The following is a 17259-nucleotide window of genomic DNA, read 5'->3' as shown; positions in this document are numbered from 1 at the left end:
ATCTTCCCTGTAAGGACCAGGTACCTGAGTTCACCATGAGTTTGAGCTAATTAAAAATCAGCTCAGCTGAGCAACAGCCAAATCAAACTTGCTCTTGGAATATTCTTCAATACTTATAAGCAAGCAGCATTGTATTGGCATTTATCAGCATCTGCAGTCTAGTGAATACCAGAAGTCACAGCTCCTATGAAGGCAATCAGGACAGGTGCTGAGCTCCATGTTGACCAAAGGCAGGTCCCCATGTATTAGTATTAGCTTTCCTCCCAAACTTAAAGTATTAGACTTTTGCTTTAAGGCTCTCTGAAAATGTAAGCCTTCAGGAAAGGAACAGAAACTCATCCACCTCCCTTGGGGAAAAAAAAAGAACCAACGACAAGGAAAAAAAAAAACAAACTCAAAAAAGATCAAATGAAATATTATTAAAACTGACTTGTTTTCCTGAGTTGAGGAAACAAAGAAACCACTGATAAGATCTAAAGTTTATTGGGACTTGCAAGAGCAAGGGAAAAGAGACTTGGGTCAAGGGCAGGACACATACAAAGCAGAAACAAGGGCCTTGCAGATGCATGCATTTCCTCAGCCTGAACGGCACTGGATACAGACTGGCACTTAAAGATATTTTTCTATCCCACAAGAAGGCAAAAGAAGGACTACATGAACATTTACAAGGCAGGGCACAAGTCTGAAACAATGCAAAGCTTAAGACTGACGTGGAAGGAAGAAAGGAAAGGAAGATGAAACTCTTCCAACCATAGGAGGGAATTTGTCCCTTTCAGGGTTTCAGTGCAAAAAAAAAAAAGCTCAGCATTTGCTCCATTATAAGCAAGAGCCCACCCTCTGGCTCATCAGAGCAGCCTTAAAGCCCAGCAGAGGCTGCCACTTCTCTGGTCTGCTCTGCAGCCACAGAGTCAGTAAGTGACACCAGAGGCAGGATTGCTGGTTGGTGGATTTCTTCCTGCTGCCCAGCTGGTCAACCAAGCCAAGGACAAAGCTGAGTTTTCCTGCTCTCCCTACAGAAAATACTCAGTGTGGGTTTTTAACAGGTTAACTTCAGCCCCCACTTTCCATTCTCCTTCCTATCTCCCCACCCCTCCTTTTGCAAACACAAACTGCTGGTTGGAGTGAAAATAATGACACTCCATTGGTGAGACAGGCAGAGGGCTGAAATTCAAGCCTGCAGCATGATGGGGAGCTGGTGGCGCCTGCTGAGAGACAGCTCTGATGAACCCTGATAAACCACGGGACACATGACCCTCAGCCAGCCCTGCCCCACACACAGACACTGCTCAGCCCCCCTTCCTCCTCCACCAGGTAGCAGGGAGAGGAGAAATTCCCCCACTGAAACAGGTTATTAGCAGCAACAAGCCCAGCAAATGCTCATTTTCTGCTTTCAAGCCTAAATTCCAGTCGATCCAGGTGCAGGGCTCAGCCAGCCAACATGATCTTTAATTCACAGCTTAAGAAGCTGACACATGAAGCACGAGTCTATGGCTATACCTCAAGGCCCAGTGCCAAGAAAGAGCTGGAAAACAGGTCACCCACTGCTGTATTTCTTCATTAACTTCCTCCTCTGCCCAAACTATTTGTCGGGCCAGAGGCACAGGAACATGCCTGAGCAGAGAGGAAGCAATCCCTGCAGACTGCCTCAGGTACAAAATGGTCCCCTTGGCAGCTCCACTGCAGTGACGGATCAGAGGGTTTCAGGATGGACAAATAACCTGGACATTAAAGATCTCAGCAGAAATTTGCCTGACAAAAGTAGCCACAGAAGATCAGAAAAGCCTTTGAAAGAAAGTCAGAACTGTTTCTGTCAACTTGAAACAACCTGTCTCGGCTGAGCTGTCAGAAGAGTCTTTCCTAGCTTCTGGAAATAAACAGGATCTCCCCTTTGGGTTATCCAAAACTGAGCTGGAGGTCACAAACACTTGCCCCCCACCCCAGTGGAACAAGGCAGAGATCCAGCTCCATTTCCATGAAGGATTAGTAATTGCAACACCCTCTGTGTATCCACAGCAGCCACTAAATGGGACTAAATGCAGCAAGTTTAGGTTCGAAAGGCAGGAAAGGATGTTGGTGTCTCAACTAGAGATGTCACCTCCTTACCTTTGCTTCTGAGCTGGTGTGATTTTAACTGATCTTAAACCTTCAGGAACACACCAGCACATCCAGGCAGCACAGCAGGTCTTTACCAACAGTGACCTCACCAGGCTGTAACTGTTTATCTGGAGGCAGGGCCAGGAGAAGTGACTCACTTGTCTCAACAGCTGCTCACATCTGCCTGCCCTCCCTGCCAGAGGGAGGATTCCTCTGACACTGCATCCTCATGAGCAGTGGCCACTTCCCCACTACACCCTTGGGACAGAGAAGCCTTGGCTGCTGTGCAGGCTCTGTCAAGCACACTGTGAAAACATTATTACCTCTGTGTGTGCTGCAGTGTCACCAGTAACTGTCCCACCCACCCATCAGCACAAGAGCTGAGGTACTCTTTATGAAAGAGCTCTCAGAGAGCAAGAGCTATTTCTGTTCATCCTAAATTCCTCTGCAGAAGCCACTCCAGGAGCCAGTCTGAGATTGCCAGGAATTATCTTATCTCCGTAAGTCTCGCCAGCGAGCTGCAGGATATCAGGAGTCATGCACAGGACACACTGAAACCAGGTCTGGGTGCCAGGGGAAGGAAGGGAATTCATCCCAGGGACTAACACAGTGGTCTCTGTCCAAAAGTCAGTAAGAAGCAGACACCACCTACCCACCAAACCACACATCATTAACAAGAGCAAAGTCTGCTGGAACTGCAGCATTTCCTCCCCCACCACAACTTTGAAGTGTCAAGCTCAGACTACACAAAATACAGCTTCCTCCAGCTAATGGACCACCATCTGGCTGAAAAAATACCAGATGCTGACAAAAACAGGATTCCTGGCTAGGCCTTGTCCTCTAAAAAAAAGGATGCTATCAATTACAGTGAGAAAAGCAAGCCCTTCTCAGCCAAATTAATTACTACTAAATATGGGGAAGTTCAGAGTGACAGTGCAGAGATACACACCAGTTTCAGTCAACCCACACAGGTCAGTGTAAGAGTCAGTTCATTCACCCCCCAAGATACTGTCATCATTCAGGACAATATTTCAGCAAAACTTTATGGGCTGTGACATTGCTGATGGTTAGATAAGAGTTCGTTTGACTTCACAGGGTCACCACCCTCATTCATGAAGCACCACCCCAGGTCTGGAGCACATGATGGTACATTGTACTGTTTCTGTAAAGCACGCAGACCATCCTACAAGTTTGCAGTTTGGTCTCAAACACAGGTTTGCATCCTTGCTCTTACCTGAGATTCCTCTGTCCTCCTAACCCGAGGAGTTTCTATGGATCCATTGATGTCTAGGGTGTCCTTCTGCTTATGTTTCCTCATGATCAAGCTGTCCACAACCCAGAACATAATGGCCTCGGGGAGAAAGAAGTTACGTGAATAGATTGCAAAGACCAAAATACAGAGTCATTCAATCACAGATATTTCTTCCCCTTTTGGTTTCTCCAGATATCCAGCCTTGATCAACCTCATATCTAAATCAACACTGCATCAATTGAGTCCATGGAGGTTGGATGAGCCAAATTCCTGAGGTCCCTTCTCATACAAGTCCTATTGATTCCATAGTTGTTGAAGACCCAGAGGAAAAAATAACCACTGAACCAAGCTTCATTCAAGGTTCAACTGCCTGCACCAGTCCCTTGTCAGTTCTTTGAGGACAAGAATCTGCTTTTAAATCAGGAAATGCAGCCTGGAGTGCTGGAGAGAGGCTGGAAACCCCAACTTTTTCAATGGTGCATCCATTGCAATGTTCATTGTATGAGCTCAGAGTCTGAGTCACTACCTGACCAGGGAGCATCTGAGTGTTAATACCTTGTTCTCATTTCCCATCTTAGCAGGAACTGTCTAACATCAATGATTACCCATAGTCAGGGGAACCATGAAACACTTGAGCTTTCAAGAGGTTTTGCCAAACTAGTTCTGAGAAGAATAAAAGTTCGGTGTAACCTGAACACTTTGCCTTGCTGTAACACAAGCTGAAGTCCAGCCAAGTGGATGGACTGGCAGGTCACCAAGGTCACAAGGAGCTTAAAGGGTTTGGGGGCATCCCTGTGCCTGTAGTTTGCTAATGAGATGAGCCTTCAGCTAACAAGCTCCAGTGTTATTCAAAGAGGTGAAGAATCAGCCAACCCAGCAGGTTAGAGAGAGGGACAGAAACTGGGAACAGAGACCATGGCAGGGCAGTAGTGACAGATATACTTGTTTCCACTCCCATCCACCCCCTCCCAGCCCCTTCAAGGCTGTCCCCAAGCCAGTCCCTGTGCACACTCCCCTTGGGGGTGGACCCTGATTTCCAAACCAGCCCACCCAGTGCTTGCAGGGGCACCACTTACATTGACTATGAAGGGCACAACAAGCATCACCAGGACGAGCTCCAGCTGGGGGTTTGGGATGTAACCCAGGAGGATCTGCTGGAGCTGCAGAAGAGAAAACAATTTAGAAGCATTATTTGAACATTATATTGACTGCCTTCTCCCACCAGCAGTCTCCCAGCCAGGGCTCTGCAACCTTAGCTTCAGAGCTGCTCTTAGAAAGACTCCATGAGATATTCCCTTAGCCCAGCTGCCAAACACATGATTTTGTACAGAAATAAGTACTGTGAGTCTTTCAGTGTAACTATCCATGACAACTGGTGGGACTTCCCTTGGTTCTTTGGAGCCTAGCTGCAGAACAAGGACACCAGCCACATAAGACAATCATGGAGAGGATTCCAGCAGCATCTCTGGATCCAGCAGTGTGTGCTACTGAACATGTTTCACATCCAAGTGTGAGCACTGTAGGCTACTGAGTTTGAAGGACAAGCCCTGAACTGGAACAGGTAAGTGTTCCCAGATTGCTATAACTCTTCAGTCAAGTCACATCAGCCTGTGAGGTACCAGGCACTATGTGTAAGTGTACTCTAAACTGGAGTTACCCACTGACTCCCAGAATTGGGTTTTACATCCATCACACCTACTTGCCACAGCCTATCATTTTTTTAAAAGAGAAACTCATGATCAACACAATTACCATTGCATCAGCTACCACATGGGAGTAGCTGAGGGCAGAAGCACAACATGTTACGTGGAGACTTCTTTACAAATCAGTCTCTAAGAGTTCCCTTAGTTTAGGCACAGGATTACAAAACACCAACATGGACTGACTTGACAGGATAATGTAGAAATCCTCTGGCAGAACTGAAGTAGCTCAGCTGCCAGCCCAGCCCACTCCATCCTTCCAAGAAGGGGAAAGAAAATTAAAGCATCATCTTATTCCACAAGCTTTTGACTAGCAAGAGAATGTACTACAAGCCAAACCATTATGAAAGTCACGTTTCCCAAAACTTAAGTAATAGCTAATTATTACAGAGGGCTGTCAACAAGTCCTAAGGATTAAATGCCTATGATAATGGGAATCAGGCAAAGCTGACAAGAGGCAAACCACAACAGCTGGGGCTAGAAAAAGACAGCTTACCTTTGTCCAACCAGGGATAAGCAGGACAAGGCTAATCACAGTCTTCTCAAAAACCATTATCAGCAAGTAGAGGATACACTGGCCAATCCAGGCAGCAGCCTGTGGAGGGTCACCTGGAAAAACAACACATTAAATCTGCATCAGAGGACAGGAAGAGACAGCCTTGCAGAAAAGTTGCCTCATCCTTGACACCTGAGCTGATTTTAGGGATAGGGAAGTGTTTCCATACTGCAGGAAGACAAATAGTCAATACCAAATTTAAAATCAGCAGAGAGAATTTCTACCCATAGTTGTAGAAGCACATGCCTGGGGTAGAAGAGTTTGGTGTCACTGATGGGTCTACAAGCCACTACTCCACTGAAGACCAAAACATACCAAGATACAAGTTCAAATCTTTCTAGTTGTTGGGGAAAAAGAAAAAAAAAAAAAGGGAAATCTGATTTGTATTAGAGAAAATTTAGCAAACTTGACTGTAAGCAAGAGAGATAGATCTCCATCACAAGACACAACACATACCACTACCACCACTGGCCTTCTGTTCTAGAGGCTAATTCTCTTTTTCTACCCCTTTTAGGGCTGATTCAGAAATGGAGATGACAATTAACCAGACCTCTGGTTAGTGTGAAGGGCAAGTAAGTGTCAAATTTCAGACATGCCTCAAAAACTCCTACCTACATACCCAGAAGATGCTAGTACTACATGTATTTATCTGTCTCCTGTCCTGCTCTCCTTTCCACCAACATGCCTCTAAAATCCACCAAGAGGAGAAAACCACCACCAAAAATCCTTGCCTTGCATCTCCTCTCCCATTCCCTGCCCTTCCCAGATCAATGGTTTTGCTGAAGCAAGAGCCCTACATGTATCCTAAAAGAGAAGTTTCTGTAAAAGGAGAGAAATGCAGCTCTGGTTCTGCCTGAACACCTGAAATTCCCTGTGTTTATCCAGAAACTACATTACTTGCAGACCTCCTGGGTCTCAAGGGCCACAGTGTGGGCTTTCTATAAGTGCTTAATGGAAAAGCCATTCCTGGTAACTCTAAGACAACTGAATCAACTTTTATGTATCTTGATTTGGATAAAAAAATATTATCTCCTTCACAGCCTTGGAGATACATGGTTTTTAACTCTCCTTCAGCCACTGATGGGCATTCCCAATATTCTCCCCATGGTGTTTATCTGGATGGATACAGGGATTTGAGGGGAGGAAGGCCTGCTTTGCATCTCCTCAAAGCACAGACCACCTAAATCCTTCATACAGGGAAAGCCTAAAAGCTCAGAAACATCAGCATCCTATTCAAATTGTTCTTTAGAAGCATGTTGCCTTGGGGCATTAGTAATTTGCTTTGCCCCTTTCCTTGCTTCCCTTTCACAAGGAACAAAGATTTCCTTTATCTTCATATCAACAAGTCTAGAAAAGTCCACAGAGGTGGGTCCCCCTGACTCTTCCCTCACCCTTCCAGTGGATAAGAACCACGTGGGAGTAGTTCACAAAATCCTGCACCATTTTGAGCAGAATGGGAGACTGATAAACCCTTCTGAACTAAAGCTAATCCCAAGAGCAATCCCCAAGAGAAGCCATTGCTGGACTGACTCTCCCCTCTACAAGGACCAGTCAGTAATCTGTACACTCCTCTATAAAATAAAGTAAAAATGAAATCATTAAAGACATCACCTGCAATTTGCTCCCTCCCAAGCCTTACCCACAGAGTCACCAGGAATAGCTTGAAAGTTTTGGGTCACCATTTTCACTACAAGAAGCATAACTTTTCAGTCCTGAACAGAATTATTTTATTTTGCTGATGAAGTGAAGGGCTGGTTATGTGATACTGTCGGAGCAAGAGACAGGGGCTCCACAGCCCCAGGTTTTAAAGCAACTCACTCAAAAAGAATCAATGCTAATTAAATATGAATGTTTCCAATGGGGTACTCACCAAGTAATAAGGAAAAGCATATTTGTATTGTTAACAAAAATAATGGTACCATATCTATTACATGTGCTTGCTTCAGCTCCCTGTAAGAGCCCTGCCAGCAGCTTATCATCTTCCCAGGCTCCTCAGAATATCTCAGGTCTGCAAAACTGAGCCACAGTATCTGCCTTAGGAAACCTGCAGCATTTCCTCTTACCACTTAAAAATAAAGATAAGCCCTGGCAACACTTGTTTCCAGCATAATCAGGCCGGAATTTGGAATTCCATCTGCTCAAAGGAACCCGTGCAGTTGGCACCGAGATGCCAACGCTCAACGTGGTCAGATGGCAGCACGTTGGGAGCTCTGCCCCACTTTTCTACAGCACAATTCTCTTTGAGATGTGGCAGGGGAAGACCACACCAGCACGTTGCATTTATCCACACCACTATGCAAATCTCTGGCTATAAAAACCAGCAGCACATATCAGGATTTAGTAAGAGCTGGCATCCAACCAAGCACCAGCTCTATGGGGATCTGCTTCCCAGCAAGTGCAAAACAGGTTTACATGTATATTTTGTCATTTGTTAGCAATGTACCAAAATATCTGCCTTGTTGCAAAGTTACAGCCAGAAAGTAGAGTCCTCCAGGTAGTGCCTCCATGCCAGAGATCTCCAAAGGATCACTTCACAGCCCAACTTTTTAACTGCTCAAGCCACGATTGAGAAGGAAGCAAAGGAGAACAGAGGGAAGGACTGGGAGGCCAAGGGTGTAGAGATGAGGACAGCAAGCAGAGAGAGCCAAACCAGCAGGCAACTGCACAGAGGGAGGGCAGGAAGAGGGAGATAGGAAGGTTACGTGCAAGGACAACCAGCAGAGCCCACAGAGGATTTTGGAAAGCACACGTCTCCGCTCCCTGACCGGCAACAGCTTAATGGGTGGTCTGTGAGGAGATGGGAGCAGTGTTACAGGCAGCTGGCAGCCAAGAGCCGGTGTGAGAGAGGTTCTGATCCTCCTGAAATCCTCTCCTGACAGACTCGGGTGCCTGGCTGCCTTTGGCACAGGTACAGCGAACCTTTTTGCCCCATACCTCAAGGCCAACCAATTCTCCCACAAACCCCCACACTGCCATCACCTATTAGAGCTCCAAGTACAAACAAATCAGGAAAACAAGCACATCCATTGTGTCCTTCCTGCATTTGAACTCTTTCCTTTTTGCTCTGTGTTGTCAGCTGTGCTGTATCCCCCGTGGGGGGACAGGACTAACAGCCACAGCAGCCTTTCCAAGTCTGCTCTTCTGCACTGGCATTTGTGGAACAGCTCCCTCTTGTCACCTGAGCTTGCCCAAAAAGCAGTAGTGAGTTTGAGATCTCTCCCAAATACCTGCCCCCTCACACCCTTTTGGGGATAGGAGGCCACTACCATCCATCATCCCAACAGTGGACTGTGGTTCTTAGGTTTGCATACTGTGCACTAGACAGCCTGAGGCAGGTTTTGGCTAAGCAGGCTGATACACAAGACACTACAAAAGACAACCTGCTTCTTAACCCACCCTAGGCACGGACTTGCCTGTGTAGTCAAGATTAAACAGGCTCTCACCCCAAAAACTTTCCCTTCATATTCAGTTCACAAGAAAGCCACCAAATTGCTCATGAGTTTTCTTGAGGTTTCCTTCAGAAAACCTTCTTTGCTGAAGAACTGTTTATACTGTGCAAGATCCCTCCATGCAAACCCCAGTTCTCCAGGACCAAAGGTCTGCCCCAGTTAGGCCAGCTTTACTGGCCAAGTGTAACAGGTACAGTGAGCCTGCACTACCAAACAGAACAGGCCTGCACCCCTTACCCACCACATCCCACCCTGTCAAAGCTACATCCATCCTTCCAGAGCTTCAAATATTCATATTTCTCGCTCTGGCCTTTTCTGCATCACTTCTAGAAGATGCTGTGAATCTTCTCCACAGTTGGACATCAGCATTGCTTACATATCCAGTGGAAGGATATGGAAAGAGAACCACAGAGCCACACAGAGGCCAGATTTGGCCACCTGCTCTATCACCTTCAGCAGCTCATAATTGTCACTGTTTTGCAACCTTTTCCTACAGTCATAGAATCATTTAGGTTGAAAAAGACCTCTAAGATCACCAAATCCAACTCTTCCTTCTCCTTTTCAATTCTGAGCTTTGGTTTTGGACTATGGGATGAGAGACTTCCAAAGAGCAACTCATCCTGGAGAACAGATTTAGACAGGACTTAAATTCCACCCTTGACCGGGAGATGAGAGAGTGCTTCTGAAGTTTTTACTACATCTCGGTCTTCCAAGGACAGGAGGCTGCTCTGTACCAAGATAACTCAAGACAAAGATGAAAATGAAACAGGAGCATGGCCCAAGGGCTGCAAGAACTTTAGCTATAAAGAGACAGCGGGTTGTTTTCTCTTCACCCTGGAATGAAATGTCTCCTTCTTACCACAGCAGGTTTGGAGTCATCCCAGGACCATTGATCCACCTCAAAGTCCATCATCCAGGCCTAACTCACCACTAGTGCACCTAACTCTGAATGATGCCAGGAACACAAAAGTTAATATTTTCTGGCATCTCCTCAGGGAAAACGGAGCCTTTGCTGTGGTCCCTGGACAAGCCCACAAGACACATGGACACACCTTCCACAGTGAGGAAGCAAGGCTGGAAGAGTTGAGCTGATCCCATCTGACCACACACCTCATGTAGGTGCTGGCTTCCTACAGCAAGGTAGTCAGAGGCATCCTCAGATACAACTTGATATCTTTAATGGATGAAGCGTTGTCCAGAAGCGCCCTGCTCCGCGGATGGGAAAGGATTCTTTGTACAAGACTTTCTGCCAGACCACGCTGCCAGCCAGCAAAAACGAATCTGCTACCTGGAGGCTAAAAAATAAATTAAAATAAAATAGATGTCTTCCTTCTCGCTGTGTTCAGAGCTTCCTTTTCCTTGCAGGAGAGTGGGGAATTGGTCCAAAGCATCTCTGCAGGCTCCACATCATACCTGTTAGGAGATTATATGTATCACACTCTCTTTGAGCCCTCTCAGTTTCTTGTCCCTGGTCCTTGCTGGAAGGTAGGACCGTGGATAGACACTGAGTCTATCACAAGCCTCTCCTTTTAGCTTAATGAACACCCTTTGCTAAAACCTCCTTACAACCATCTCCCACCCTGAGAGAAATTAATATCCTCCTTCACCTTCATCCCAAAGGATGCACACGCTGAATTTTGACTGTCCTCCTCCAGAACCTTGCTGGTGCTCCCCACCATCAGCAAGACTTTCTTGGAGCAGCCCAAGGACCACTGGAGCCTGCAGGAACCTCACAAAGACATGTTTCATATATTCCACTTGTGCGTGGGAGCCCAACTGCTGGCAGAGCAAAAGCAGCACTGCTTGAGGTATTTGAGCTGTTACCACACAACAGGATTAGTTTTAATCCAGCTGCCTAATGCACCAAGCTGTCAGCACAGCCCACATGTTACTGCCAGACAGCTTCATTTAGTCTTTTGGGGACTGTGTGTGCATGGAGCAGGTAGCAAAAAGCTTAACCACAGCCAAAGCAGAGGGTTCAGGGGTTTTGAGGAAAGGCAAACACTTAAAAGCACTGAAAGTTGTACTGGGTGGCAAGGTGGGGACAGAAAAAGTCAGTAAAAACTTTTAAAGAGTTACTCAAATAGTACCTCCAAACCCAAGGGATCTAATTGTCAGTGCCAAGTACAGAGGCAAGTAAGAAATAGCAGGAAATATCTGAATTGCATGAAGTGCTCACTTGGAGGGTGAGAACAGACTTTCAGAGATGGGCACCTGATGCACCAGAACACCCAGACAGGTCTGGTGGGCACCACAGACCCTCTCTGGCAAGTTTTGCATCTGAACCAAAACGACTGAATCATAAAATGGTGTGGGTTGGAAGGCACCCCAGGGCAGGGACACCTTCCACTAGACCAGGTTGCTCAGAGCCCCACCCAGCCTGGTTTTCAGCACTTCCAGGGATGGGGCATCCACAACTCCTCTGGGCAACCTGTTGCAGTGCTGAACTGGAAAAAAGTAAGTGAATAGCTGGAATCTGTCCCCAGTTTGCAGTGTCACACCAGTGGAATCACTGGTCTGTAGAGATACTGCTGCTGCAGCGGGGTAAACACTGCTGCTGCCATCAAAATCCAGGAGTTCCAAAGCTTTGCACCCCTGCTCAGAGCAAGGGACCTGACCACACACTCTACCATTTGAGGATGATCCTCAGTCCTTTCCTTACTTTTCCACTCTCAGTCTTAGGGGTGGAAAGGCCAAGCAGGCTGAGGACAGGACAGCCTCTCAGGTTAGAGTTATTTTCAGCTGTATTTCCTCAAGCATTAGCAGCCAGCTCCCTTGGCTGCTCCAGGACGTGGGAATATGTGTTATGGAAATTTTGTACAACATCACCACAGGGCCAAAAGCGGCCTACACAGGTCCTCAGTTAAACTCAGCAGCTGGCACAGAGCATATTCTCCTAGAGCTAAGTTTGACCAGCAGAGTTCAACAAGCCACTAAACAGACTTTAAAGGCCTCCAAGCAACATGCCTTTCCATTTCCAGACTCTGAATGAGCACAAAGCATCAGGCTCAGCTAAGTGACCACAACCACAGTCCCACACAAGTCAACATCCAGATGGGCATCCAGAGAGAACACTCTCTTTTTATCCCCCTCATTTCTTAATGCTCCCCTAGAAAAATTTACTTGCACGTTGCAAAAACTCTCTCTCAATGCAAATTCACAGCATTTACTTACTTTAAAAAAATACTGGAGTATTTTTAAAGTAATGCTTGAGAGTTATTAGACAACCAAAACACCAGGACACTGCAGCCATCCAGAGGTTCCCTCCAGGAAGCTGCTCACTGCCATGGGAATGGGGGAAGGAGAGGGCTGGAACAGGTCAGAGGCGAGGCAGAAAAGTGAATCAGGCTTGATCTGCACACTGACTACAGCCAGCACCTCCCCTGCTCAGTCTGTATAGGCCCAGCAGCAGCTCCAAGACCTCTGGTATCCACTTCTCATGTCCTCTGAAGCTTAAATTCTGCTTTGTTCTCCTCCCTGCAGAGGTTCCCTACAGGGAGAGCACCTACAGCCATGACCTGCTACAGCAATGGTGCACAGAGTATTTGTGGAGTTCCACAGAATCATCATAGAATTGTGTGGGTTGGAAAGAACCTTAAAAATATCATCCAGTTCCAATCCCCCTGCCACAGGCAGGGACACCTTCCACTACACCAGGTTGCTCAGAGCCCCATCCAACCTGGCCTTGAATGCTACCTGGCCTTTGTAGCTTTGAGTATATGTAAGGCAACAACCATCTCCCAAAGCTCACTTGTACCAAGAATACACCTCTCCAATCTTAGGAGCCAAGCAACCTTAGAGGACACAGCACCTTTTAAAATGCAATTTCCTGTGCTTAGAAGCAGCTCAGAGACTAATGAAGAGTTTTTGGGCAAAGACGAAGAACACAAACATACAGGAGCCTTTGACTCTGCACTAGCTATAAAACAGGTCATTCCTGGCTCCAGCAGTGTTTGGCCACGAGCTCAAGCACAAGAGAGGCTGATCTCAAAATGACTGTTCCTGGTTTTTGAAAATATGGAAGCAATTGATTTTTCTAAACAATTCTGGGCAGCTGGATGCTTAAAATAGCAGCGTGGATTTGGGTGCTTTCCCTCCCCATTTTTTTTTTTTTTTTGCTTCTCCATTAAGCTCTTGCAGTCACACAGGGAGAACCTCCTGGGGCTGTGGAGGCAGGTGTACCAACCAAGCAAACAGAGCAGGAGGGGCTGCTGGAGCCCAAACCTCAGGATATCTGCAGTGGTCTGCATCAGCTACAGGGATGCAGCCACAAGCTGGAAGGATGGAGCTACAATAGATTTTTTTTTTTTGCTCCAAGCTCATGCAGGAAGGTGGGTCCTGGCTGTACCAGTCAAAGACACAACCCTTCTCTCCTGATGTTTAGAGCAATGGCACTGACTGCTGTTTGCAACACGGATTTGGTGCTTCCCTGGCTGTCTGCCCTTCCTCCTCTGTAGGACTGCAAGAGACACTTTTGCTTCTCAGGGGAACTGAGGAAGCAACGTTGAGTCTGGTACAGCAATTAGGCCAGAAAATGAATCATGTTCCTGGAGCCTGAATCAAAGTGTACAAAGTTTACAGGCATCTTCCAAAATGGTTTGGAAGTTATTTAACACCCGAGATGAGAATAGCAGTGTTCTCCTTCCCCAGCCCTGCAACAGGATTGCCCTGGACATGCCACTTGGCTCCTACCTAACTTTTCCATTGTGGTCACTCTGGCTGGAGACCTGCACCAAAAACTCCATTTGGTGGATGAGACATTTAATCCCCCACTTCAAGAACCAAATTCAAGGAACAGCAGAAACTTATTTTTTACTAATGAAAGCAAGATTTTCTCAGAGGAATGAGCAGTTTCTGTAGTCTAAGCCAGCCCTAATGAGGGGCCAGCTGCAGCTCAACAGAAGTTCATCACTGCTCTGCCAATACACTTTTAATGTTTCCTTGCTGCTGCTCAACTGCAGACGTGGCACGTGGAGCTCGAGCTGTGCCCTGGGATGGCTGTGGTTGGGTTTCCAGCCCTTGTTGCTCAAAAGAGGGAAAATGACAGTCCCTGAACTGAGAATATCTGGATTCTTCTGCTGCCTCATCTGAGTGACTTTATTATAAGGAGGAGCCATTAGGGAAAAAAAAAAAAAAACAGTCCCCATCAAATGCCTGCTGTCAGGATGCTGAACCTGCTCTGGAGATCAATGAAGCATTTAAAGCCACTCTCAGGTTTGAGGAGAACTGGCCCTTCCACATCCCATCATTTCAACTCATCTGTTGTCATCTCATTCCCAGTCTGTAGCTGCTTCTTCTACCTCCCAAACCCAACTATTCCCTTCACCCTCTGCCGTGATCCATTTACATGTGCTGACTGTGAGCCTAAATTCACGAGTTAGTGGGGCCTCCAAACCTAATCCTAGTTTGATCCAAGTTTCACCGGCTCAGTTATCAGACAAGCTACCAAAAATACAAAGGAACAAGACTAACTTCAGAACAGACTCAATTATTAAGGCAAGAATGCAATTTGTATGAATAAGATGTATTTTCTCATGAAAGACTGAATTCATTTATATATTAGACTTAATGTAAAACACTTACAAAGAGTTAATTCTTCCCTTTCCTGAAGCCAGAAAAGCTGTGCTTTCCTGGAAGCTGGCTCTGCTCTTTCAGAAGGGAACTGCTACCCTCTAGTGGGGCTGACTGAGAGGAGCTTTTCTGATACTTCTCCATCTCAAGACAGGAATTTAAGAAGGGAGAGGCCAGATTTGGGAACTCAGTTTTGGGGCCACACTGTGCCTGGCTGATGCCTATTACGGCTCAAGGGAAATGCAAGGACAACTCCACGTTTTGAAAGGAGAGGCAGGGGAAAAACCCACGAAAGAACCCCATGAAAGTCACCACCACTACCCCCAAACATCTTAATTTATCCTATGCATGTCCTGGGATATATTACCCACTCAAGGAAACATTCAGTCTTTCACCACCAACCTGCTACACTCAAAAGTGTGCTTGGCAAGGCAAGAGTTACTCATGATCTAGTGATGTCCCAGCATTTACCACCACACTCTAGGAGTTCCTTGGAGAAGGAGTAACAGAAGGCTCACATGTTTTAGCCCCAAAATGTACTTCCTGCCATTTTCTTCTTCCCATTCCCAGCTGGGAACACAACCCAGTCACCTTTGTGTGGAGCAGCTGACACCTACCATACTCTCCAAAGACCAAGTAGGTGTATTTCTTGTTCTGCACAATCCAGGAGACAACTTTCACACCCAGCCAGATCAGCAGCATCCCCAGCGTGGCATCAAGGATGAAATTAATAAGGTAGCTAAAAGCAGAAAGAAATTCAGGTTTCAGTTGTGTTCTCAAGTCTTATTCAAAACATTTAATTTCAATATGGGAATCAATAAAAACCTCCAAGAGTTTCAATAACTCCACTTAACTGTCCTACCTTCCTTCCTTTCTCTTTTATTGAATTTCTCCTACAGCCTTACCACCAATTTTTTAGTTTAAAAGCCTGTTTAGGAGAGAAGGGAGCAGGCTCCACCAGCTCTCTGGCATTCCTCATTTATTCATATAACGTTAAATACTTCCTGGGCTAGAGCTAGACCTGCTTAAAAGTTACCCTCAAAATAAGACACTATCCATTTGCAGCATCTTTTTTTTCTTATTAGGACAAAATCCCAAGCTTCAGAGGAAACAAAACTGTTCTGGAATTTCATACAAGAAAATGGCAGCTTTTTGGACACCACAGCTGTTCTACAAACCGGGCAGCAGAAGAGGCAAAATGTCCATTTTACTGAGCAGCTGCAAGAGGCTCCTACAAGCAGAGACACAGACAGAGGTAGGTTTTGGGAGAGGTGATGAGCCCTGGCTCAGCAGCAGCCACCCTGAGGTCCCCAAAAACCTTGAATTCAGGGTCCCCACTGCAGATCCAGGAGCTGAACCCATTCCTACCAGGGTATTTGGGTTTGACAGGTTTGCTTGGGAGCTTTGGTTGTTTAAGCAACACTGGACAGAGCACCAGAGGCAGGAGACCCACATGGACCTTCTGGGGATTTGGAGGGTTCAAGATCTAACCCAGCACTTGGTATTTTAATGAACACCAGAGGGAAAAAATAAATAAATCTGAGGCTAATGTTTTTTGTGCAGTTTTCCATTATTGCAATATTTTCTGCCAGATTTCTGCAGCATGAAGAAAATGCCAAGCACAGAGCTACGGGAATGAACATTTCCTTTTCCAGAACTCAATACTGCCTCTGAATCAAGAAACTGAAAACAACAATCTGCTTTTGATATGCACTTTGAGCACATAACATTAAGTTTTTCTACATCCAAAGGCTCAGACTAGCTTTTTACAGTTTCCAGTTGCTGAAATCAGAGTATTCAATACAAGCATGAAGCTCTGGTGGTTTATACTGGGCAGGACATGTAGTGTATAAGCCTCAAAGCTCAGGGACAGGAATGAAGGCTTTTAAGCTGCCTGGTTCAGGATGACAAGTCAGGCAGCACAGGGAAACATAAAACACACATTAAAAATAAACAACACACCCAAAGGGCACAGCATAAGCATGAAAGGGTTTCTTTTAAAAGTGTCTGTTTAAAAAAACAACAATACATCATTTTAGAGCTTTTATGTAGCCCCAGCCAAACTTGTGTCTGCTTAAAGAAACACATCAAGGTGCAGCACTTTAATACATAAAAAGGAGACAGACCAGAAGGTTTTCAGCAGCATTTTGAAGCCTAGAGGAGTTTCTCAAAATGAGATGAGGTTAAATCTGAAATGAAATTTATAGCTGCAAAGTGGCTGAAGTAAAGGTGACACTTCTACAGTAAGTCTGAAGTCTGGCTTAGAAATCCCCCAAGCAGGACCAGCAGACTGCAAAACAGACAACCCAGACCCCAAAAATAAGCTCAGCAGGGTTTATCCCAAGGTTTCCACCATGTATGATCCTTCCCAACATGCTGCTTCTTCCTTTGACAGATGTAGGGCATGAATGCAAGTGCCTTGTGTACTTACAGAGAGCAAGGGTCCTCTTCAGTGAGATCTGACAGGAAAACATTGGCAAAGTGGATGAAGAGGGCACCTATTGCTTGCTTGGAGGTATCATAAAACCTGGAGAAAACAAAAAGGCAAAGAGATCTGTGCCCTGAAGCACCAGCAGCAGAGCAGTCACACAGTGAAGGGCCCACATGGATCTGCTTTCCTCCAGGATGCATTCCTGA

At 46.0% G+C, this 17259-nt stretch overlaps 1 protein-coding gene across 1 annotated transcript in view; it reads right to left on the bottom strand.

Annotated features, from left to right (window-relative positions):
* The window catches only part of LOC116787029 (store-operated calcium entry regulator STIMATE-like), a 33681-nt gene that overhangs the window by 4153 nt on the left and 12269 nt on the right, over positions 1 to 17259 (bottom strand). The window contains exons 3-7 of the mRNA XM_032688247.1: positions 17054 to 17149; positions 15240 to 15361; positions 5543 to 5655; positions 4423 to 4506; positions 3329 to 3445 (exon numbers count right to left, since the gene is read on the bottom strand). Of these exons, the coding sequence (XP_032544138.1) occupies positions 3329 to 3445; positions 4423 to 4506; positions 5543 to 5655; positions 15240 to 15361; positions 17054 to 17149 (532 nt within the window). The remainder of the gene's footprint in view (positions 1 to 3328; positions 3446 to 4422; positions 4507 to 5542; positions 5656 to 15239; positions 15362 to 17053; positions 17150 to 17259) is intronic.

The sequence above is a fragment of the Chiroxiphia lanceolata genome, chromosome 5 (genome assembly GCF_009829145.1).
Source record: "Chiroxiphia lanceolata isolate bChiLan1 chromosome 5, bChiLan1.pri, whole genome shotgun sequence".
Classification (NCBI taxonomy): domain Eukaryota; kingdom Metazoa; phylum Chordata; class Aves; order Passeriformes; family Pipridae; genus Chiroxiphia; species Chiroxiphia lanceolata.
The sequence above is the reverse complement of the archived record's forward strand: the minus strand, read 5'-3'. Positions and strand labels throughout refer to the sequence as shown.